This window comes from Schistocerca gregaria, chromosome 4, assembly GCF_023897955.1.
Source record: "Schistocerca gregaria isolate iqSchGreg1 chromosome 4, iqSchGreg1.2, whole genome shotgun sequence".
NCBI lineage: Eukaryota > Metazoa > Arthropoda > Insecta > Orthoptera > Acrididae > Schistocerca > Schistocerca gregaria.
In genome coordinates, this window is record NC_064923.1 from 453,800,868 (window position 1) to 453,827,260 (window position 26,393).

Sequence of the window (26,393 nt, forward strand, 5' to 3'; positions counted from 1 at the left end):
TGGACTGTGTGAGGACTTGCTGGCTGCAGAAAAAATTTTTTGTTTCTTCCAACCACTGACACTTTACTTGACCAGGGCAGAACTATTGATTCCCTTAAAGACATCAGTGGGGTCAAATTCCCTCTTACATCTTCAGTAGGAACTAGAGATTCAGCTGCAGATTTGGGTTTCCCTATTCCTAGATCTTGTAGATTTTTCCACACAATGTTAGTTTTGTGAAAGTCCTCAGTTAGCGAGTGGGCATACCTGAGCTTTGCATTCCTCACAGATTGACTAACTCAATTTCGTAGTTGCTAATAGGTGAGATGTTTGTCAGAGGACACACTGTCCTCTGTGCTGCATCTCCAACACTTCTAAAGTGTTTGAGGTGGTCTGTAACTCATGGTGCAGGTTTTCTCCTTACTCTTACTGCTTTTAAAGAAGCATGTTTGTCACATGACTTACTTAGTATCTCAGTGAAGTTGGATACTTTGTTATTTATCTCAAAATTATTTCCTGTAGTTGTCTGTCAAGAAATATCATAGGCATCAGCTGTAAATTCAGACACAGTCATGCATTTAAAATCTAAAATAGCCACTTGTGGTTTGTTCTTTAGGCGTTGCAGCAAGAAAGAATGAGTATCCCATCACAGCAGACAAGTTAGGTGCAGAAATCTGATCAGTGCAAATTACTTTTCTGTCAAACTATGCAAGTACTTAAATTTTGCTAGGTCAGATATCTTGTGTGCACTGACATATTTTTGTGTCATCCTCACCACATCAAGCATTGTTGCTGCCGTGAAGCATTGCACTTTGAGATCTTGTCACTTATACTGTTTCCACAACAAAAAATAGTTTCTATTTGATATTTTTTGAAATTTTACTGTCAATTTTGTATTTTGCACAATTTAAATAAATACATGTTATGAAAACTTAAAAAACATTTACTGTAATTCTGACTGATAACAGTTTTGACATCGAAGGAAAGTATAATTTTCCTAATCAAAAAGTTTCCTCACAAATCTCCTTTGGTAATATGGTATTCTCAATGTGTTATGAGTGAAATACTGCTTCCTCTTATGATCTAACAACAGCCCGTGACAACCAAAACTGATAAATTACATCTGAAATTTTGTGTGATTTTGCCAGACAACAAACCATTAAACAAAAAGTTTACTGTTAGTGTGCAATTTTACCTCTAGTAAGTTACAGCATAAAACAGCATTCTGACACCAAACAAGTTAGAAGATGTCTCGAAGACAGGCTGACTTTCCTAGCTGTTTTGTCCCTAAGACTTTTCCTCATTTATTGGAGAGTTTTCTACAAAATGTCTTCCTAACAATTATTGCTGCTTGTTTCTTTACTTTAAACCAATATTTTACACTTCTGAGTACGTCCAACGCCAATTTGGTGCAAAAAAGTGAAAATAAGTGGCCAATGTTCCTTTGATTAAGATATCTAATCTCATAATACAGATCAAAAGTATTTGAAGGAAAAGGACTGGAGAGGATTAGGAAAAGGGGCACAGTTCAGAAAAGTCACCCAGAATCTGGGGTCAGGGGAGACTCACCGGACAGGATTAGAAGGAAAGTCTTCCCTAACTTGGGGTTCTGGGTGGCTGAACTGCACCCCCTTTCCTAAACCTCTCCAGTCTCTTTCCTTCATCCCTCTTCCTTCCCCTTCAACTCTTCTGCCAGAAGCAGGAGCCACAGGCTCTGAAAGCTTGCACAAGTTAAACCTTTTTGTGTGCGAGTTCTTCTGCCGCAGCTTGGTGAGCAAATTTTTTAATGTAAGCATTTACATTACATTGTCAGTATTTGATTATTTTTGTAGTTATGTAGATCAAAAGTCTTAGTCACATATGGAGAAACAGTGGCCAGTTTCATATGTTTCCTGTCACAACACAATGATTCAAATGGCTCTGAGGACTATGGGACTTAACTTCTGAGGTCATCAGTCCCCTAGAACATGTTGTTGTTGTTGTTGTCTTCAGTCCTGAGACTGGTTTGATGCAGCTCTCCATGCTACTCTATCCTGTGCAAGCTGCTTCATCTCCCAGTACCTACTGCAACCTACATCCTTTTGAATCTGCTTAGTGTACTCATCTCTCGGTCTCCCTCTACGATTTGTACCCTCCACGCTGCCCTCCAACGCTAAATTTGTGATCCCTTGATGCCTCAAAACATGTCCTACCAACCGATCCCTTCTTCTAGTCAAGTTGTGCCACAAACTTCTCTTCTCCCCAATCCTATTCAATACCTCCTCATTAGTTACGTGATCTTATCTTCAGTATTCTTCTGTAGCACCACATTTCGAAAGCTTCTATTCTCTTCTTGACCAAACTAGTAATCGTCCATGTTTCACTTCCATACATGGCTACACTCCAAACAAATACTTTCAGAAACGACTTCCTGATACATAAATCTATATTCGATGTTAACAAATTTCTCTTCTTCAGAAACGCTTTCCTTGCCATTGCCAGTCTACATTTTATATCCTCTCTACTTCGACTACAATTAGATAATTCATATCTCAGATGTGATCGATTTTTTGGATATCCATGGAATCTGTTAAGTTGGAAATCAAGCATTTAATTTGTGAGAGAGTAGTTAGTGAAGTCTCACCATGATGGATACTGGGTGATATTAACTCTCATCCTTTCTTTAAAACAGGGGTCTACTTCGACCATCATCAGTTATTTTACTTCCTAAATAGCAAAACTCCTTTACTACTTTAAGTGTCTCATTTCCTAATCTAATTCCCTCAGCATCACCCGATTTAATTTGACTACATTCCATTATCCTCGTTTTGCTTTTGTTGATGTTCATCTTATATCCTCCTTTCAAGACACTGTCCATTCCGTTCAACTGCTCTTCCAAGTCCTTTGCCGTCTCTGACAGAATTACAATGTCATCGGCGAACCTCAAAGTTTTTACTTCGTCTCCATGAATTTTAATACCTACTCCAAATTTTTCTTTTGTTTCCTTTACTGCTTGCTCAATATACAGATTGAATAACATCGGGGAGAGGCTACAACCCTGTCTCACTCCTTTCCCAACCACTGCTTCCCTTTCATGCCCCTCGACTTTTATGACTGCCATCTGGTTTCTGTACAAATTGTAAATAGCCTTTCGCTCCCTGTATTTTACCCCTGCCACCTTTAGAATTTGAAAAAGAGTATTCCAGTCAATATTGTCAAAAGCTTTCTCTAAGTCTACAAATGCTAGAAACGTAGGTTTGCCTTTTCTTAATCTTTCTTCTAAGATAAGTCGTAAGGTCAGTATTGCCTCACGTGTTCCAACATTTCGACGGAATCCAAACTGATCCTCCCCGAGGTCCGCATCTACCAGTTTTTCCATTCGTCTGTAAAGAATTCACCATTTCATCCTAAATTTCCTTTACAAATGCCAACCAGCAATCAATACACATACAGCCATATTACCTGTCACAACTCAAAAACTGCACAAACAACATAAAAACAAACTGTGGTTCCAATACATATGCACACATTCAGACAGTCACATTATTTCTCGCCATAGGTATGAACTTTATGACCTACCCTCATAAGTGTGTACATATAAAACAGACATAAGATCAGCTGAATGAATAAACATAATGGTACAACACATTGCACAGATGTTTAACAGGAGATACGCAATAAAAGAAGAACAGTAGCTTGTCTTCTGAACTTATTTTCTTCTACAGACTAAACCACTGACAAAAAATACAGACAGAACTGCCTTACCTGTATCCTAGCACCAGGACAACGCAGCTCTGTGGTCTGCAGAATATCCAGAGTTACTATTCAGTACCCCTACTATGTAGTGAATGGTTATCTTGACTCATTCCATTATCTGTATTCCACTTTGGATACTCCAATATCATGAAATTAAATGTACAGTATGTTGTGTCAATATATTTACACTGCACACTATCATTCTTACCAACAGAGTATCACAATTTTACGCAATTTGGGAAAACCCTATTTGTGAGACCAAACTGTATAATTGTATAAGCAAAAATTTCTTACAACTTTGATCAGAATGATTTCATCTGTATCATATAGTGTAATAACGATGTATTACATAAGTATTTATTTGAAGGTAAATAAATTTTACAATACAAACAGATAAAAAGAAATGCAATTTTTTTCCAGAAAAGGGAGGGGGGCTGACATAAGCAGCAGTAACACAATTTATGTTAAAGACTTAAAAAACCCACTAAACAGAATGATCCTACTTAGTAGTTTTGACATCTACACAATTAATAGGCTAAAAAAAAAACTAAACTAAAAGAAAGGAGCCACGTCAGTTGAAACAATTTGCTTACAATTTGGGCCTAGCTAACTTACATTTTTTCTTGGTTTCCAAATAATTCTCTCCCCCCCCCCCCCCCCCCCCCCCTACGCACACACACTTACTTAAACCTTTCTTGTATGCTGTTTTTCTTTCTCTTTGTTCTTGAAACACTTTACTTTTCACTTTTCATGTAATGGCAGGTATTCTTATATTTTTCAGCATTTCAATTCAAATGAAGTTATTTCTTCTGTTGTTGTGCTGTGTTAACAATAAAATTAGAATTTTCATAATGAATTACAAATGGAAGTTTCATGAACAGCTATGTTTTATTTTCAGTCTTGGGAGGTGCCAGAGATTGATACAATTTTGTTACAGCTGTCTGGACGATCTGTTGGAATGTTTCATCTTCTTCGCAGACCACATCCTAAAATGAAAAGAAATGCTGAGTAATAAGCACTAGCACTGAACTATAAATGCTGTAGCAAAATCGTTAATTATAAAACACACACACACACACACAATGGTGTGCGCGCAAACACAGCCAGGACAGGGAAAGGGGAGGGGGGGAGGAGAGGAACTCAGAAAAATTTGGCACATTACCCATTTACAAAAACTGTTCACAATATGGTCACTCTTAATCACATTTTTAAATGTTGTAATGTTGATAAATGCACAAAAATCACCCTTCTAATCACCATCTTCAAAGATATTAATGTTCACTTCATTAACAGTATGTATCTTTTCCCAACACCCTATTTCCCAAGTATGTTGTCCTCAATAGCATCCAGAAGATTGGAAAACAGCACGTTTTGAAACCTTTGATGATATAATCTGGCAATACTGTGCACCATGAAGAGAGTATTCTTTCACACATGATAGTGAGTGACGGATTTTTAATATTGTCAGATGGAGTAGGTGCGTGATCCCCTTCTAAAAAACAAATGGAATAGTGTTTTCCTATAGCCTCTAAAAGGCTTGTTTACGATCACATCATGCACCTGCGGTTTTGAAGTTATGTCTCCAGAGTATAGTCTGTATTCAGTGCAGCAACTTTATTCTTTACCTTAGATGTGAGGCGACCTTTGAAGGAATCTGACACTAGCACACCAATGGAGCAGTGAACCAGGTCTGTGATTCTAAACAGCAGCACGCCAGTCCTTCATTAATTCTGTTGTCATCCTGCCCCCCCCCCTTTTTTTTTGACATGAAGTCACTAACCATTTTGGGAAACTTTCCTTGGTTTCTTCTCACAGCAGTAACTGCTAACAGCATGGTTACTTTTTTTGTTTCTCAATTAGAGTGTTTTCACCTTCAAGTTCCTGTCAGCTCACCGGTGGGCAGGTGCATCCAGTATAGCTAACTATCAAGTGGCTTTACTCACCTGCCCACATGTCAACTACATGCCCACATCTGTACAATGCTGCCAGTGGGGTGGGCACAGTAGCTGGTACAACCTAGTGTAGTGGGTAAGAGTGTTGCCACTGTATTTGGACAATATGCCTCTGGAAGTTGATATGTTTCTCAGTAAAATTTTCTAGCGTTCTCCAACAGCGCATAAGGTAGTTGGTTAGAGAGGTCACTTCTAGCATGAACATGTATGGCGACCGATACTCCCACAGAATTCCGCCTGTGATATGTTTAAACTGTTTGCACTTCTCATGGCCTTTAACTGGATTATGCATCAGTTTGCAACTTTCTTTTTTTCTTGGACAAAGGAAAGAATCTGGATTCAAGTCCACGATATTTCTCAGCTTCTGAGCCTCTTTCATACTTCCTTAAACACATGGTAGTTTGCAGCTTATTCTCCAATACAATCAACTCTACTCATTAGACTAATCCAAACCATACTTCTTGTCAGCTTATCTATATGCTGCATAACGAATAACTGTACGTCTGAAATTTGCACCATGGCTGTGCCAAATCCAAAGCTTGTTGATGACTTTCTTTCAGTGTTACTTCTCATTAGAGAAGTTTCTATGACATGACAATACAACAGTATTTGAAGGGTAATGCAGATAAGCTGCACCCTAATTTTTTGTGGTTAAATTCTGGGTAAAAGGTATGAGATAATTTTGGGACACTAAGGTACACAGAAAACGATCAATTAAGATATATGTTAGGAATTACTCAGAGAAGCAGAAAATCAAACAGTGGATCATTTAAAAGCCTGGAGTGACAGATATAATTAGGTCTGTAATGAAAATGAAAAGATGTACCCAGAGGAACTGATAGTAGATAAACGAAGATTATTATTATTTGTTACGTTCCAAGAGATAAGAAAAAAGGCAACTTAATCAAAGATGAGTAATAACTGTGCATTTGAAATCTGCACCATGACTGTGTCAAATACCAAAGTTTGTTAATGACTTTCTTTTAGTGTTACCACTCATTACAGAAGTTTCTATGCCACAGCAACACAACAAAATATTAGGGTTATGCAGATAAGCTCCACCCTAATTTTTTGTGGTTAAATTCTGGGTAAAAAGAGTGAGGTAATTCTGAGACAGACAACACCTTAAAAACGATCAATGACGATATACGTATGAATTACTCAGAGAAGCAGAAAATCAAACAAATGTATCATTGCCTGGGGTGAAAGATATAATTAGGTCTGTACTGAAAATGGAATGGAGGGGAGAAAAGAGGTAGCCAGTAACCAAGGTTTTTTTTTTTTTTTGTTATGTTCCAAAAGATAAGAAAAGAAGACAACTTAATCAAAGGTGAGTGGGTGATGTTAGAAAACATGCAGGACTAAAAATGGATGTCTATAGTTAAAGACAATAGTGCCTGGAAAACTCCAAAGCAGGCCTTTATCCTGCAGCGGATGTTAAAACGATAAAGATGATGATGTCATGGATCATTAAATACATCAAATAAAAATGATGAATGTAATCACTTCTTTAAAAAAAAGAAAGAAAAAAAGTTGTGTAGATATGCAAACAAAAATTTCAGGCAGTGACAACATGAAATACACAAAGACAGTTGCTGAACAGATAATATCTGTGATGCCCACAAAAATATTTTATATTCATAACATCCTTTTTAACTTTGATGATTAAGATCTTGGCATGCTGACCAACTGTGACCTGCACCAGCACAATACGAGGCAAAAGTTCAGATATCATGTAAATAGCCACAGAACAGCTTTATATGAAAAAAAATGCTCTTCATGCTAGGCTGAAACTAGCCAATGCCCTACCATAAAATCTCACAACCCTTTCTACTAACAAATTAAAAGATCAGCTAAAAAGAATTCTAATTGAAAACTCTTTTTATTCCTTAGACAAGTATTATATCTGTATGAAAAGTGCTTCATAAGTATGTCAAGCTCATAGTTTTAAGTAATATCATGTTGATAAAAACAATATTTGTAATATTGTGATTGTATACTACCAAATGTAAAATCCATCAAAATGTAAAATTTATTAATACAAACAAATCTTTAGTTTGTAATTTATAAACTGACGTATTCAGAAGAATAATCTGTATTATTTCTAGGGACTGTATTTGATTATTCGATGTTGAATAAATATTATTATTATTATTAAGAATTTGGCATGCTGACTACAAAGTGAGCTTAAACAAGTATCGAGTACTGTGTCTACTAACAATAGTTATCTGATGTCTCTTTCAAAAATTTACAGCTTAACCAGTAATATAATTAGAACTGAACACGACAATAGCAGACATCATTAAAAATAGTGATTCACTAATCCTTTTGAAGGTATCGAATAACTGTTTAATACCATCCCTTAGGAAAAAAAAGTTATGACAAAATAATTTATGTGGTCCAAAGTCTTCAAACACTTCACATAAAAAATATGAGCAATATAATACTATGCCTCTGTATATAATACAGAACGAATTATCCAACATAATAGACTGATTTTTTGTAAGAATAAGTCAACAGAGCGAATTGAATTAGAAGTTTTTATGATTGAAGGAATCCACAAGTTCATGCATTCTGTCAGAGAAATTTGACAAAAACTGTATGTGCTCCACTTCACTGTTAGTTAGCTTACTTTTGCAATGTGGAAGCATTGGTGAATAATTACATATAATATGGCAGGTCTAAAAATTTAAATGATGGAGAATGTCTAACTCAAAGTGCACTTTATGAGCCAACCAAGTTTCCTATTGCAGAAGACACTAGCAGCTCAGATACAAAGGTTAGTGACAGAATGGTCCATCAACAGGTGTGACTTAAAATAGGACATATAATACCACTATTGTTTCACAAATGTTATAAAAGAAAATCTTATGGAGTGGTGATCACAGTAAGTGATGATACACTCATAATGAACAGTATTTATCTTTGTGTTTCATGACAGTAACGAAATTTGGTGGCATTGGCATGACGACCTTGAGTTTTTCTTCCTGGTTTGGGTTTGGATGATTCATGTTGCTTGAACGAAAAATGTTATAAACATTTTTGACAGTAGCCTGCTCCTCACATTGAGATAACAGTTTCTGATCATACTTTTTTCTCTTTCAAAATAATGATATTCCTACAGGGTGGAAAAAAGTGACAAACTATGGCATGCACACACTTTACTCAACATGTAAATATCACTACAGATATTTGGATTCAGGTTATGACATGTTCGATATGCCCACTATCATTGGCGATGATGTGGTGCTGATGAGCAGTGAAATTCTGCACAACCCACTGACGCGTTGGAACACCAATGTTGTTGATGGCCTCCTGAATGACTGTTTTCAGCTCAGCAATGGTTTTGGGATTATTGCTGTACACCTTGTCTTTAAGATAGCCCCACAAAAAGGAGTGGTATGTACTCAGATCTGGAGAATATGACAGAGGCCTATGGGTACCCCAGAGCCAGAATGCGGACCCCAAAGTGCTCTTCCACAACATCAAACACTCTCCTGCTTCGATGGAGTTACGCTCCGCCTTGCATGAAACACATCTTGTCAAAATCAGGGTCGCTTTGGATAACGGGGATGAAATTATCTTCGAGAACCTTCACGTAGCATTCCGTAGTCACCATTCCATCAAGGAATATCACACTGACTATTCCGTGACTGGATACTGCAGACTACACAGTCACCCACTGAGGTTGAAGAAACTTCTCGATCACAAAATGTGAATTCAGTCCCCCAAATGCACCAATTTCACTTCTTTGATGAACTCATCGAAATAAAAGTTGACTTCATCGCTGAACAAAACCATATTCGCATCAAAATCCTGTTTGTCAATTCTGTGGACAGTACTGTGGGTGAAACACAACCACTGTTCCATGGCCCTGGGCCTTAATGGCTGATGGGGTTGAATTTTGTCTGGGAAGAGATGCAGGTATTCAACAGTAATTTGTCGCAGTGACTCCCGGTTGATTCACACTTGTTGTGCAGCTCGTCTGATTTGAAACACAGTGTATGTCTTCTTGATGTTTTCACGCATTTTCACCCTTTTTGGACGGCTGACATTGCCAACACTGTCATGATGAACACCACCCGTTCTCTCAAACTTGTGAATCAAATTCTTGTTTGTTAGCACACTTGAACCAGTTGCCTTCAGCTTGAACTCAGTCGCAAACGTCCTTTGAGCTGCAATGGGGCTGTTATTGCTTGCATTGTAGGCTAGGCCTTCATGAGCGCTATTTGCTCGGACACACTGCACCGTGACATTTTCATGTGCAAATGGCTGACAACAATAAGGGATGCGCGCATGCACATATGAATTCCCATCATGCCCCATGGCCAACTGTGTAGTTTGATGCTCTAATGCAAGCTGTTCTTGAGGTATGACGATTTTATTTAATATAGTATATTAATAAAACAAGATTTACTACGTTACAATTTCTAAGAAAATCAGATGGCAGGATGTATACGCAGACAAGGAAAACAAATTCCCAGATCTATTCTGTTAAAAATATACTTTTCCCTAGATGTTTTCCTGGCTGAAAATGCAGTTTTTCCCAGATGAAATTATGCTTTTTTCCAGATGAAAATACACTTTTTCCCGTGTGAAAATATACTTTTTTCCATGTGAAAATACACTTTTTTGTGGGTGAAAATACACTTTTTCCATAATAAGTGACAGCGCACTTTCACTTAGAACTGTAAAACTTATCAATCCTTTGAATAATAAAGGTTTTATACACCAACATAGAACTTCCCAGTATTAAAGCCGTGTACTGGAAAGATCTTTGATGCACAGCAACATGCGCATTGCATATTTTCGTATTACAAAATTATAAATATGAATACCACCAAGCACAGCAAATTAGTTTCCAAAGTATCAAAATAGAATCTGCAATGCACTTTTGTCAGCCAATCATAGCTCACATCACGTGATCTCACCAGCCAATGACAGAAGATTTTCAGAGTATAGGACACATGACATAGTCAGTCCTAAGCCGCGCTAACTGCCGCAAGGCACCTTAGAGTGCGCAGTTACCCTGCACGGGAAAAATTAAAAGCTCTTACATTATGTCATAAAAGAAACAAAACACCAAAGAATATTCCAAGAGTATCAGAATTTCGTAAACCAAAGTAAAATGCATATTTTGGCTTAAATTGCTCATTTGTATATTCAGGCTCGCAATGAAGAAGGCCCCTACCTGGTGTTAAGCTTTTCAGTGGGGCTTTTTGGATGCCAATTTCTTTGAAGTACCAGTACTGTGTTAGCTCATGTTTGATTTTTTATTATAGCATAATGCCATGTGTGACAGAAGAGGAAAACATGCACTCGAATTTCAGTGAACAGTTGTAACTAGCTGATAGTGTGACATGAAACATTTCGTTTCAAATTAATTGACTGCCTCTGTGGGGAAGAGTAATAAAAGCCAAATTTATCTAGCAAATCAACAAAATAAATTCATTGTTCTACAAGGCAATCACTGCTTGGTTGCCAAAAATAAAAATTGCACAACTGAAACTAACAACATATTTTGGTCATTTTAACTCACTTGATATCTCTCAGCCACAGAAATCCATTTTGTTTTCACGTGAGCATTGTCAATGAAAACAGCAAAACCACAAAACATAAACATGGGTCATGTGGAGACCACCGCCCACTACAACTCAGACTCCTCTGGATACGTGCAAATCAGGCAGCTTGGGCATAGCAGGAAAATTTTTCCGGGTGGAATCTGGCTGCTTGCTGCTACTTCTTATACAGCTAACAGCCATACTTCCAGTTGCCAAAAGTAGGAGAAGGCAGTGCTCATACAAGACTTCAGCTCTGTGCATGCACACAAACCCACTGCAACTCCTCAAACGAACCTAATTTAAAGAGTCGTGACATCACACTCATCGAAAGCAGTTTGCTGTTACAAAAGCCTTCACCCTAATGCCTTTGACACATTTTGCTGTCAACAGATGCTTGTGTGTGCACTATGTTTTGTTGGTGTAAATGGTGCACTTTCTTTGCAACTTGTTTTATTTTGATGTTTTCTTTCATTTATGTTTTACTGCTGCAGTATTATTCTGCAGTAGCAGGCTAAAGTACAATTCTTCGTTAGAATATTAATTCTTACCAGTCAAAAAATTACAAAAATTTAACGGAGAACTAAAATAATGGAAAGTTCCTTGAATTCTAAAAAATTCCCATGGCATATACACCTTGGATGGATATGCTGGATTGCCTTCAGAGAAGAATCTTATAAAACATCTTCTTGGATGAACTAGAGTGTTAGTAGTATGTCAATTATCCAGCCTCTGACCACAATTACAGAAAAATTGGTAGAGGAACATGTGGCTTTACCTATCAATCTGTGTCACTGAGTGAGTGCACATAATAATGCAAAATAAAGCATCTAGCTACTGTAGATACGTTTATATGCACTAAAATATTCAATTATTTTGAAGTAATATATGTGTATTCATTAGTTTACTAATACTGAGTATGAAGAGGCGATTTGTGTTTGCTTTCTTAAGAGAAGCAAACTTCTTAACCAAGATCGTAATAAAATACTGTACAGTGGATGACCGGTTTTGGTAAAAACTAGGAAGTTTTTTGTCTCCCAAGAAATATGTGCATTCTTCAATGCTGAAATACAAAAGAGAATTTGTTACAGGCAATATAATGTACCTGCAGCTGTACAAACTTCATTCTTATAAACATAATACACAAGGGGCAGTCAATAAGTAATGCAACACTCCCCCCCCCCCCCCCCCCCAAAAAAGCAGGTTAGATTTATTCAGGATTCCAATACACCATACTATTCCCCACTCTTTTGGCTACAAAAGCCTTTTTTCCAACATAATCTTCATTCAATCAATGGCCTTACACTACCCTTCTGGGACAGCCTGTATGCTCACATGGTACCGCTCCACTGTTTGATGTCAGAGCCAACATCTTGCTGCATCAATAATGTCCCCATCATCCATGTTCTGTTCCTTTGGACTGCATCCTTCATTAGGCCTAACAAATGGAAGTCAGCAGGTGTGAGATCTGGGCCGTAGGGTGGATGAGGAAGAAGTTTTGTGAGCTCCTCTTGGGTGCACAAACTTGTGTAAGGCCACACATTATCGTGGGGAAGGAGAAGTCCATTTGCATTTTTGTAGCGATGAACACACTGAAGTCGTTTCTTCAATTTCCTGAGGGTAGCATAATACACTTCAGAGTTGACTGTTGCACCATGAGACAGAACATCAAATAAAATAACCCCTTCAAGAGTTCCACATAATGGTTGCCATGACTCTACAGCCTGAGGGTGTAGTTTTGAACTTTTTCTTTGGAAGAGGGACAGTCTGGGGCCACTCCATATATTGCTGTTTTGTTTTCAGTTCAAAATGATGAACCCCTGTTTCATCACCTGCAACATGTTCAAAAAAAGATGAAGAAGAAGAAGAAGAAAAATCCATCATCAGCCTCTTAGCATGCAAGCAATTTCACAGATGATACTTAATTGTTCTTTATGGTCTTCTGTTAGGCATCAAAGAGGGGGTGCACACCTCTCAGTATCCCAACTGGTGGAAAAATGTGTCAGCACTATCAACAGAGATGTCCAGTTGTGCTATGAGGTGTTTGGTTATGATTTGTCAATCACCTCAAATGAGAGTGTTCACACATTACAACACTGCAGGAGTCACTGTGGCCAGCCAACATATGGGAGATGACAGGTTTGTGCAACCTTGTTGCAATGATGCATGTTCAGAAAGTAAGTGAATGTGACCACAACGGGTTGTGGTTTTTGTTATTTTGAGGGCTGGCACCACTGTGTAGTGAGGGAACACGATAGTACGTGAACTCACACTATAGTGTCCATTTGCGTGAAAGACGTCGGCAAAAACTTCCACCAAGTGCAAACCACATGCTGTGATCCGCTTCCTACTCATGTATGGAATAATACCGATCAAAATTTTTTTCACAAGTCTAAGGGAGCTTAGTGGAGGTAGAACATATGTTCATGATGACCAGAGGAGTGGAAAACATTCCATTTTGAAGGATGAGTTGCTGCGAAAAATTGAGGAAACCATTTGTGAAGACCACCACTTGACAGTGTACGAAATTTCTGCGATGTTTCCACAACTTTGAAAGGGCACAGCAAACTTTCTTCCCCATCCTTCCCTAATGAGACCGATGATACGAGACACTCACAGAAATGGGAAACACTAGGATACTGGAAAAAAGTGAGCAAGATAGTGTAGGAAAAAAAAAAACTGAATCAATAGTGCCAGAGTTTCTTGAGAGACCTGAATTGGACGGTGAGAATTTTCGGAGCTCTTCATCTCCAGTCGCAGTAATTTGGCTCATTACATGCCCGAGACAAAACGACAGTTTTCACAGTCGCGTCACACCAATTCGCCATCTGCCAAGAAAATCAAAACCACAATTTTGGGCCATAAAATCATGACCTCAGTGTTTTGGAACTGAAAGGCATAGTTTTGCTCACATTTCTGCTTCATGAAGAGACCGTCAATATTCAATGCACAATGGTACTGTGAGACCTATAAAAAAAACCTCAAAAGGAGGGGAATACTGACAAGAGAAGTGTTCTTGTTGCAAGACAACGCCCATCCTCGTGCAGCCTTAGCCACCAAGTCACTCTTGGACTCATTCGCTTGGGATGTTTTGAACTACTCCCCATATTTCTCAGGTGCAGTAATAGGTTCTGAAGTGGGGACAGAAATTGTTGGGAGAGTTCTTTGAGGAGGGGATAAAAGGTTGTGCCACGATTCACCATGTGCCTTGAACGGGATGATAATTACGTGGCAAAGTAGTCAACAAGTATACCGACAATATCCTGTAATTTCTTTAAAACAATGCACAATTGCCAAAAACAAAACAAAGAAAATCTTACTTTCTGAACATACCTTGTACACAGAATTTGCAGACAAGTTTAAGAGTAGTTATGTAATACAGGCGTGCACAATGTGCACAGGATGAGTCTTTTTTTATGGTGGATTATAAAACATTGAATACATCAACTGGTAGCCTTCGCTAAAAAATGAAGGACTGCTACAAATATTTAGTTTTTTTTTTTTCTCTCTGTCCAAAGCAAGAAAATCACCATGTATCCTGATGTTCTGAGTCTACCATCATGTGCACTAATGACTTATTTCATACAAATAATTGCTTGTTTCACAAACAACAAATGAATCTCAAAGATGATTCTACTGGTGTGTGCGTGTCTGAACACTTGACAGACAACCATAAAAGCACTGACAATCTGATAAACCATAAAAAATAAATGTAAATAGAAACAATGTGTTTTAGTGAATCACCACTCATTATTTTGGTAGTAACTACAAAGTATTTTATGCATCAGTTGAATAAGGATTTTACTTACCAAGTTTACAAGATCTATATTAGCTTTCCTTCCATCAACTGTCACATAAAGCTTTTCCCCTTTAAAGATCTTGGGGACAGAATCTTCTCCAAACATTTCTTGCAGCATTTCTATCAGGCATTCCTATAAAAATAATGGATACTTTGACATATCAGAACCAGAACTTTACTATCCCATTAAATACAAATGAAATTTGCAATGCAGGACACCTGCCAAAATTTATAATTATATTATTAAAGTACTACAGTCGTTGAAAAAATTTCTTACAGATTAATATGAAATGCTGATGCACAGAAAACAAAGTACAGTATCGTATGTGCAAATTTTACATTATCGAGTGGAAATTCCTATAAGTAATAGAAGCATTTAGTACATTGTTACGTGCCTTCTCCAGTGTCCCTAGCTCCATACAGCAAACATTTCTTCCATTTAGTTTATAACAGATTTTTTTCAGGAAAACGTATTGTGAAATCTGAGCTTAGGGCTTTAATATGTGGTCAGGGAGGGGGAGAAAGAAACTTTTTGTAATATCTGGTTTCATACGTGGAAATATTTTTCTTCAAATAAATTTGGGTTGTGGTGAAATTAGCACAAAAATATACATGGAAGGAACACTAAATTTGTTCTTAACTCTCCATAATGAATAATGAGAATATTATGAAAACAATAGGTTGCTACTCTCCATGTTGCAGAAATGCTGAGTTGCAGACAGGTACAACAATGGTACTGTCAAACAAGTAAACTTTTGGCCAAAATGGCCTTCATCAGAATTAGACAACACACACACACACACACACACACACACACACACACACACACACACACACACAGAGAGAGAGAGAGAGAGAGAGAGAGAGAGAGTGTGTGTGTGTGTGTGTGTGTGTGTGTGTGAGAGAGAGACACCGTGCGCAAGTTCACTTTTCAATCCTTACCTTGAAGTGCATTCTATCCATCTTTGCTTGAAGGGGGAAATATGTTGACGAGGATTCCAAGGTTTCTGCTTGTAAAACTGCAGTAAGAACAGCATCAGCATACATATCATTAACTGGAGTTGCAAGCCACTAAAGAAAAAAGAAAATAATATTATTAAACATTATGCACAATCTGCAGCATACGTAAATCACTCGAGATAATATTTCATAAATGAGAGTGTTATTGCAAAGGTTTGACTTAATTATGGAAAATGAAATTGCCTTTATCAACCATAAATATGTCAAATAGTAGTTTATGATGAACTTAAAATTACCTCAAGTGTAATTATCTTGTTTTCGAATGTGAGTTCCACAGCCTGAAATATGCGGAACTTCTTCTCCTCTAGTATCTCAATATTGCCTGCCGTTTGCGTTAAAAGATGCCTGAGGACAGGCAAGGACCCAGAGTAGTGCACACTCTGGCGCTGCATAACTTGACTCATACTCATGTCTGTATACTCTGCAATATTTGAAAAACTTTATAGCAAAAAGGGAATAAAAATCCTTAATATTATAGGACAACTACTTTTATTTTTAAGTCTTTTATAAAAAGAGTTGCCAACACAAATTCTCTTTTACCCATTTTGTTCTTGAATGCAAACAAAAGATTTGTTGTGCACCTTTTTTTATTCATATTATTGAACATATTTTAAAACTAAACCAACATAAGTTATAAATGGAATTTTGTTTTTCAGAATATCTCCAAATAATCAGGGTCTATCCAGCAATAGACATGGCAGGGCACAGACAGAGAGAGAGAGAGAGAGAGAGAGAGAGAGAGAGAGAGAGAGAGAGAGAGAGAGGGGGGGGGGGGGGGGGGAGGGAGATAGAGAGAGAGAGAGAGAGAGAGAGAGAGAGAAGAAAAGGGTTGGGGTTGGGTTGTTTGGGGGAGGAAACCAGACAGCGAGGTCATCGGTCTCATTAGGGAAGGACGGGGAAGAAAGTTTGCTGTGCCCTTTCAAAGCTACCATCCCAGCATTTGCCTGGAGTTATTTAGGATTTAGGGAGATCACGGAAAACCCAAATCAGGATGGCCGGACGCAGGATTGAACCGTCGTCTTCCTGAATGCAAGTCCAATGTGCTAGCCACTGCACCACCTCGCTCGGTAGGAGAGAGAGAGAGAGAGAGAGAGAGAGAGAGAGAGAGAGAGAGAGAGAGAGAAATTATATACTTATCTTTGCAAACAGGTCTCACCCAACACACAGATGTATTAATTTCGTATCAATTTGATGAAATCCGACATTTAATATATACTGATTTGTACTACATGTACCCAGGCTTTGCTAACACTTTGGACAAAATAGACATGCCTGCTAGAGTCTGTAATAACAGAAATTTCTTTTCTATGACACGAAGTTCTATCGTGTGGACTTTCAGGCCACATATGAACAGAGTGTTATCAGACATAATGTAAGAGATGTGGAAGAGTGTGACACTGAGAGTGAGACCACAGAAGTAAAGATCACAATGGGAAAGGACGAAATACAAATAATCAGACAATAAATGGCAATGGCAGCTCCAAGTCTGCCAAGTGGCACTCCCAGTCAATTTTAACACTGCAAAAATGTACGCGAATGCAGAGTGTTGCTCGATTGGTATAGTAAAGGATTGGAAGCTTAGAATTTTGTTAGACACAAGTTCTCATGTACCTATGGTAAGTCTGGACCTCATGGAAAATAACCCATGAAATTGGATATATGGAGTTCGGGGTAATGATGTACAGTTGCTAGACTCAGTGATATTAAGGTTTCATGTGAGAACAAAGCATTTCTGGGAAAAGATGGACTTTTGTTCCATATAGGTTAAGAGTATAGTGCAAACCTAGGGCCAGATTTTCTATATAAGCATCACGTTAAAACTGGTCATGGTCAACGCATGGTAGAACTCAAAGGGGAGAGGGGAGCATTGTTCCATATGGGAAAACCTGCTGTCAGAGCCACATTGCCACACAGGTCATCCATCTCTCATGAAAGATGGATCAGTTAAGCAGCATACACAACTACTAAGAATCAATTTGCACGATAAAGTACCACACTGTAGATGAACTTAGGAATGGAACTACGTGTAAAAATATTGTGTTTTGTGGAACCACTGGAAGAAACTGAAGAGCTAGACAGAGCACAGGGTTTTGTGCACAGCAGCACTGTACACATACAGGAGGTACTTATAATGCTGGGACTGATCATATCAATTTGTCTAAGATATTATAAATGTATTATGTCAAAAAGTGGAGACTTTAAAACGGACAGAGAGATTAATAACAGAGAAGTTACTGTCAGATTTCAAGGAACTATTTAATCCTCATGGGTCATTACGAGCAACCCAGGTAACACAGCACAGGATCCCAACTGGGAATTAATCACCTGTGTACTAAAGGCCATACAGAATGCCCCATCACTTACTATCGGTAATGCTGGCACTCGTTAACAATAATCACACCAATGGTCTATGGGTAGTGTCTCTGACTATTAATCAAAATGTCCTGAGCCCCAGGTTTGAGCCCTGCCTCTGCTTTAGTTTTAAATAAAAATCAGCATTGGTCGCTGGAGATTTCCGGCACAAGAATTCACCCTCATTCTGCCAACAGCTTTCTCAAAGAGGGTGGATGAGCGGACACAGGTTCAGAACACTCTCTTGTCCATGGAGTGGGAAACTGCCCCTAAAGGTGGAAGAATCAGCAATGATGAACGTCATGAGGATGCAGAATGCCATGGACACCACTGCACTAAAGACACATAATGTTCATCAACAGGACATGTGGCCTGTATCTGAAGACGTGTCATGATGATCTCTACATTGGCAAGAGATTCCAGAATACTCCCCCATTCGGATATCCGGAAGGGGATTGCCAAGGGGGAAGTGACCACAAGAAAAAGAGTGCATAACCAATGAAACCGTAACATTTTACAAGTTGGGGCATGGGATGTCAGAGGCTTGAACATGCTTGGGAAGCTAGAAAACCTCAAAAGGGAAAGGCAAAGGCTCAGTGGGGGTCAGAGAAGTGAATGGCAAGAAGACAAGGATTTCTGGTCAGATGAGTATAGGGTAATATCAACAGTAGTAGAAAATGATATAATGGGAGAAGGATTCATTACGAACCGGAAGAAATTGCGTCACTGTGAACATTTCAGTGACACAATTGTTCTCATCAGAACCAGCAGCAAACCCATATCAACAACAATAGTACACATATACATGCCAACATCACAAGCTGAAGATAGAGAGAGAGAGAGAGAGAGAGGGGGGGGGGGGGGAGTATACGAGCATACTGACGGGTAACTCAGTATGTAAAAGGAGGTGAAATTCTAATAGTCATGTGGGACTGGAATGCGGTTGTAGGGGAAGGAGAAGAAGAAAGGGTTACAGGAGAATATGAGCTTGGTACTAGGAATGAAAGAGGAGAAAGACTAATCAATTGAGTTCTGTAATAAATTTCAGGTAATAATAGCAAATACTCTGTTCAAGAATACAAGAGGAGGGGATATACTTGGAAAAGGCCAGGAGATATGGGAAGATTTCAGTTAGATTACATCATGGTCAGACAAAGATTCTGAAATCAGATCCTGGACTGTAATGCGTACCCAGAAGCAGATATAGACTCAGATCACTATGTAGTAGTGAAGAAGAGTAGGCTGGCATTTAGCAGATTAGTCGGGAAGGATAAATGTGCACAGAACTGAGACACAAAAGTACTATGGAATGAAGAGATACACTTAAAGTTATCTGAGGCTACAGATACTGTGATAATGAATATTTCAGTAGGCAGTTCAATTGAAGAGGAATGGTCTCCTCTACGAAAAAAAGGATATCACAGAGTTAGGAAGAAAGACACAGGTGCAAAGAAGATAACTGAGAAGAAACCATGTGGAACCGAAGAAATACTTCAGTTGATCCAAGTAAGAAGGAAATATAAAAATGTTCAGGGAAGGTCATGAACACAGAAATACAAGTCACTAAGGAATGAAATAAACAGGAAGTGCAGGGGAGTTAGGTGAATTGGCTGCATGAAGAATATGACAAAATCGAAAAAGAAATGATTGTTGAAAGGACTGACTCAGCATAAAAAAAAGTCAAAACAACCTTTGGTGAAACTAAAAGCAACAGTGGTAACATCAACAGTGCAACAGGAATTCCACTGTTAAATGCAGAACAGAGAGCGGATAGGTGGAATGTGTACACTGAAAACCTCTGCTGTGAAAGAAGAAGAGACAAGAGTAGATTTAGAAGAGATAATGTATCCAGTATTAGAATCAGAATTTAAAGGCGCTTTGGAAGACTTAAGATCAAATAAGGCAGAAGGGATACATAACATTCCAGTAGAATTTCTAAAATCATTTGATGGAGTAGCAACTAAACAGCTGTTCATGTTGGTGTGTACAACGTATGAGTCTGGGGATATACCATTGGACTTTTGGAAAAATATAATCCACACAATTCTGAAGACTGGAAGAGCTAACAAGTGCGAGAATTTTCACAAATTCAGCTTAACAGCTCTTGCATCCAAGTTGCTGACAAGAATACTATACAGAAGAATGGAAAAGAAAATTGGGATGTGTTAGATGATGATCAGTTTGGCTTTAGGGGAAGATTGAACCTGGGTCTCAACATCATAATAATAGAACCACGTCTCATCACAAGTTACAGTTCTCTTAAGAAACATCTTGTTCTCATTTGCGCGATTCAAAAGCCCTTCACAGACTGCAAGGCAAAGGTCTTTCTAGTCTTGACTCATGAGCTGTGGGAAGTACTTGGCAGCATCACGAAATATTGCAAAGATGCTGTGTCAGGATTTCATAACGTGATCCAATTGATACATTACATTCTTCTGCAATCTCTCGCACAGTCAGGCTTCGATTGACAGGAACAATTTTGTTGGCTTTTCTCACATGAGCATCATCAGTAGATGGCAGAGAGCGTCCTGATCGAGGGTCACATTTTACTTCTGTCTGGCCATATTTAAACCATGTGAGTCACCCTTAAGACTGAGTACGGCTGAAGCATTTGTCACTGTAGACTTCTTGCATCATTTGGTGTGGCTCTGTAAAGGTTTTCCTGAGTTTCACACAAAATTTAAAGCAGATGTGTTGCTCCTTTAACTCTGCCATCTTGAAATTCGTGAACTATGCAACACAAAGTTTTACTCAATACAGCACCGAACAATAACTAACACATGTAGAACAATGAAATTTCTGGCACTTTCCACACAAAAAACCAGCACGTGCAGGGATGCCAACTGCATTTCGTTCGAACATACAATTGTTCGAAAATTACGAAAGTTCTGGAATTTTTTGAACAGACCTCATATACACCAATGCAGCAATGGTTGAACTAAAACAAAGGGCCAGGTGTGGAACTGAAATTCAAGGAGAAGAGATATCAATGATCACTGATGACAGTGCTATCACCAGTGAAAGTGAAGAAGAATTACAGAAGCTGCTGAACGAGATGAACAGTCAAATGAATACAGAATATGAATTGAGAATAAACTGAAGAAAGATGAAAGTAATGAGAAGTAGTAGAAATGAGAACAGTGGAAAACTTAACGTCACAATTAATGGTCACAAAGTTAAGAAATTCTGCTACCTACGCAGGAAACCTAAGCAATCGGAGCAAGGACATCAAAAGCTGACTAACACTGGCAAAAAATGCTTTTTTGACCAAGAGAAGTAAACTAGTATCAAATGTAGGCCTTAATTTGAGGAAGAAATTTCTCAGAATGTATGTTTGGAGCACAGTGAAACATGTACTATGGGAAAATTTAAACTGAAGAGAATCAAAGCATATGAGATGTGATGCTACAGACCAATGCTGAAAATTAGGTGGGCTGATGGGATAAGAAATGAGGAGGTTCTGCGCAGAATCAGAGAGGAAAGGAATATGTGGAAAACACTGACATGACGAAGGGACCAGATGACAGTTGTTAAGCCATCAGGGAATTATTTACATGGCTGTGGAGGGAGCTACAGAGGATGAAAACTGTAGAGAAAGACGGAGACTGGAATATATCCAGCACATAGCTGATGACATAGGATGCAAGCGCTACTCTGAGATGAAGAGATTGACGCAGGACAGGAATCTGTGGCAGACTGCATGCAACCAGTCACAAGACTTGTGACTAAAGAAAAATAACTGAGGAAAGTACCAGCTTGTAGGGTGCACCTGTGGTGTGGTACTGATTAAATTTATTTTACTGTGCCCTATGCAAAACATAAATTCTGTTTGTGTGTGTGTGTGTCTAGATACATGGTAATATGGCACATTTTTAAAGTGAATTACCGGTCTAATTATGTAGTTGTGTTTGCATCTTTTAGGTAAGCTATTTAAATTGGGTGGTTTGGAATTCTTTTGTGCCATAATTTTGCTTGAACTTTTGTGATATCAATTTTGAAGATTTTTTTTTTCCATAGAAGTTTCTGTGTTTTTCCTTGGTATCTCATGGTGAGATCAGTGGTGAGGACACAAAAATGTCGACACACAAAAATCGATTTTCATTACCAATGTAGTTTTGAGGTGAGCAATCGAAAGAAACTGAACAATGTGCACATGTTATAGTTTTTAAGCCTAAAACAGATAAAGAATCATGAACATTGTACAATATTTTACAGCAATAAATTTGAGTGACAGAAGATGACACATAGGTTTCAAAACATTTCATAATAAATAAATAAGAAATACTTTCTGTTTTATCACACACAGTTAAAAAACAAATTTAATTTGCAAACATGGTAAAAAACAGCAACAAGAGTGCTCAACTCAGGCAAATTGATACTGAATAGAAGTTTGGACAGAACTAGGTAGTATTGATTCTGCTGTGACTATAAATACCTCAATGGCCGTGTGATTACTGAAGCGTATCCAATACCATATATAATGGAAACCCTTAATAATTTGGGGCACTGTAAGTATTTGTTCACTATAGATCAGGCAGTGGCAGTCAACATCTGGAAGGACAATAGGAGACAACCAAAAACTCCATTTACAGCTGCTTGGGGCCATTACCAGTATTGGTGCAGTTTTTTTTTTTCTCTCCAAAAATGCATCTGCCACATTTCAGCAGTTCTTGGACACAGGATATTCAAGCTGACACAGTGTATAGTGTATTTAGATGATATTATTGTATTTGCTGTAAATATGAAAGAGCATGTACAAAAATTGTGGGAAGTTCTGAGAGACAGTTTTCAGCATACTTAACTCTTAGTGTAGGAAATCGTCATTTTGCACTACAAAAAGTGTATTACTTGGGACATGTAATTAGCTAAGATGGAGTAAAAACAGATCCAACGCTGAATGCTGTATGAAGTTTCCCCAACACCTCAGACAGACAAGAAATTACAGTCATTTTTGGAGATAGCAGATTAATCTAGGAAATTTGTCCCATGGTTTGTTGAAATAGCACAAGCTCTCATGTACTTTCTAATGAGAGGTGTACAGTTCCTTTGGACACTGGAGTGCAAAAGACATTTGAACAATTAATGGAATTAACATCAACTTCCTGGTTACAAGAAAGAGCTGATTTCATTACTTGAAGCTAACGGTCATGTGGTAATTTGCGTTTTTAGAAGAGGTAAAAGCTAAGGAACATCGTCACTTATGCATCACAGCAATTGAATAAAAATGACAACTGCTCTACAAGAGAACAGATGTCAAGCTGGATACACAGTGTTACATACTTCTGCAGCTATTTGTATGGGGAAAAATTGAAAGCCTTGACAAATCACACAGCACCGAAGTGGTTATTGGGATTGAAGGATCTGTTGAGTAGACTTACATGACGGCTGTTGGAACTGAGCAAGTTCAATTTTGAAGTAGTTCATAAACCTGATAACAGGTACTCTAATGCAGATGGCATTAACAAAAGATTGGTGTAATATGTACACTATGTCATAGCACTGCAAAGTGACACAGAGCACAAATCGTATATGTGGATTGCAAACTACCTGCAACACATTCACCATTTATGATGGTGTGTTTATTAGGTAAGACACATGTTTTAGGTGTCAGATAATGGTTTCTCTCACACTGTGAGCAGAAGTATTGACTCAAGTACATGACTGCATGTTATGTGGTAATGGAAGGCATAAAACCATGGACCAATGAACAGCCGAAAATTACTGGTGGAGAACACAGACACAAGATGTAAAGCAGTATGTTAAAGACTGCATGTTACGTGCACAATGAGCAGAACTAAGCCATCAGTGTGTGACACTACAGAGTTTGCCGATAGCTAGTAAACCTTTCAAAAGGATCAGGGAGGACATTTCAAAATCCTGAGCTAATAACAAGCATCAAACCAGATACACAGATTAGTGAACACAGGGCTGTCGTAGAGAGATTGAATATTGTAACTCCCAAATCTTCCAAAAGTAGACAAAAAATACACCTATTCAAAAAGCAGAAAAAAAAATCATTTGAAGCCTTCCTGAGAGAGAATCTCCACTCCTTCCAATTTAACAATGTAAGTGCAGACAAGAGATGGCTTGAATTCAAAGAAATAGTATCTACAGCAACTGAGACATTTATACCACATAAACTAACAAACACTGTAGTTGATCCCCCTTGGTACACAAAATGGGTCAGGATGTTGTTGCAGAAATAACAAAGAAAGCATTCCAAATTCAAACAAACACAAAATTTCCAAGATTGGCAAACTTTTACAGAAGCTCAAAATTTAGTGCAGACATCTATGTGAGATGCTTATAATAATTTCCAAAATGAAACTTTATCTCGAAACCTGGCAAAGATTCTATAAAAGTGTGCTAGCTGCAAGACACAGTTGATGCCTTCCTGCATGATAGGAATGGAAATACTATTGATGATAGTGCTGTGAAAGCAGAGTCACTAAACACAGCCTTTCAAAATTCTTTCACTAAAAAAGATGAGGTGAATATTCCAGAAGTTGAATCAAAAACAGCTGCCAACATGAGTAACTTAGAAACAGACACCCCCAAAGTAGTGAAGCACTTAATAAAACCAAGTCTTCTGGTCCAGACTGTATACCAATTAGGTTCCTACTGCTGATGCAGCTCCATACTTAACACTCATACACAACCGCTCGCTCGATAAAAGATCTGTACCCAAAAACTAGAAAGGTGCACAGGTCACACAGATAGTCAAGAAAAGTAGGAGCTATCCACTAAATTACAGATGCTTATCATTAATGGCAGTATACAGCAGGATTTTGGAATGTATAGTATGTTTGAACTTTTATGAATTACCTCGAAGAGAACGGTCTACTGACGCACAGTCAACACGGATTTAGAGAACACTGTTCTTATGAAACACAACTAGCTCTTTACATACACGAAGGGTTGAGTGCTATTGACAAGGGATTTCAAATTGATTCCGTATTTCTAGATTTCCAAAAGGCTTTTGACACAATGACTTCTGGTGTTCCCTGAGGTAGTGTTATAGGTCCTCTGCTGTTCCTTGTCTACATAAATGATTTAGGAGACAATCTGAGTAGCCATCTTAGGTTGTTTGGAGATGATTCTGCCATTTATCGTCTAGTAAACTCATCAGAAAATCAAAACAAATCGTAAAACCATTTAGAAAAGATATCTGAATGGTACAAAAATTGGCAATCCCTAAATCACAAAAAAGGTGAAGTCATCCATATGAGTGTTACAAGAAATCCATTAAACTTTGGTTACACAATATATCAATCTAATCTTAAGCCCATAAATTCAACTAAATACCTAGGAATTACAATTAAAAACAATTTAAGTTGGAAAGAAAACACAGAAAATGTTGTGGGGAAGGCAACTCAAGGACTGTGTTTTATTGGCAGAACACTTTGAAAATGTTACAGATCTAATGATGAGACTATGTACACTACACTTGTCCGTCCTTTTTTGGAGTACTGCTGCATGGTCTGGTATCCTTACCAGATAGATTAATGGAGTATGTATGTTTTGAACAGTAGTGCTGCTGACAAGATGATTCTTGCGTATGATGTTATTTTTATATATTTGATCATGCTGGCTCTAATTTTGTGTTTAAAATATGATGATGCTACTATGGCTCCAGTATATTAGGACATGTTTTTATAAAACAGATCTGAAAATGGTCATTATAGACCAAAACTGGTGGTCTGATGACAAAAAATTTGTGGCCATATATTTGGGTCATTGTTCAATTCTTGACCATGTTGCAGCTTGTGATACACCGAGAAAGTTCAAAGAAGAGCAACACATTTTGTATTATTATGGAATAAGGGAGATAAGTGTCATGGACATGATTCCTGGTTCCAAGGTCCATATTGAGTTATTGAGAAGACCTGGGCAGTGAATGTCAAACTACAGTTGCCTAAATGCACAATCCCCGCAAAAAAGGGGTGAGGAGGTAACAAGAAAGGGGGGGGGGGGAGGGAGAGAGGGGGAGAGAGAGGG

The 26,393-nt window shown here is 38.2% G+C and overlaps 1 protein-coding gene across 4 annotated transcripts in view; it reads right to left on the reverse strand.

The window, feature by feature from the left end:
* Positions 1 to 4,583: 4,583 nt before the first annotated feature.
* The window catches only part of LOC126267317 (cleavage and polyadenylation specificity factor 73), a 67,313-nt gene continuing 45,503 nt past the window's right edge, over positions 4,584 to 26,393 (reverse strand). For all 4 annotated transcript variants that reach the window (XM_049972412.1, XM_049972413.1, XM_049972414.1 and 1 more), the window contains 4 exons: positions 16,280 to 16,464; positions 15,966 to 16,094; positions 15,034 to 15,156; positions 4,584 to 4,700 (listed from right to left, as the gene is read on the reverse strand). In XM_049972412.1, the coding sequence (XP_049828369.1) occupies positions 4,596 to 4,700; positions 15,034 to 15,156; positions 15,966 to 16,094; positions 16,280 to 16,464 (542 nt within the window). In that variant the 3' untranslated portion in view covers positions 4,584 to 4,595. The remainder of the gene's footprint in view (positions 4,701 to 15,033; positions 15,157 to 15,965; positions 16,095 to 16,279; positions 16,465 to 26,393) is intronic.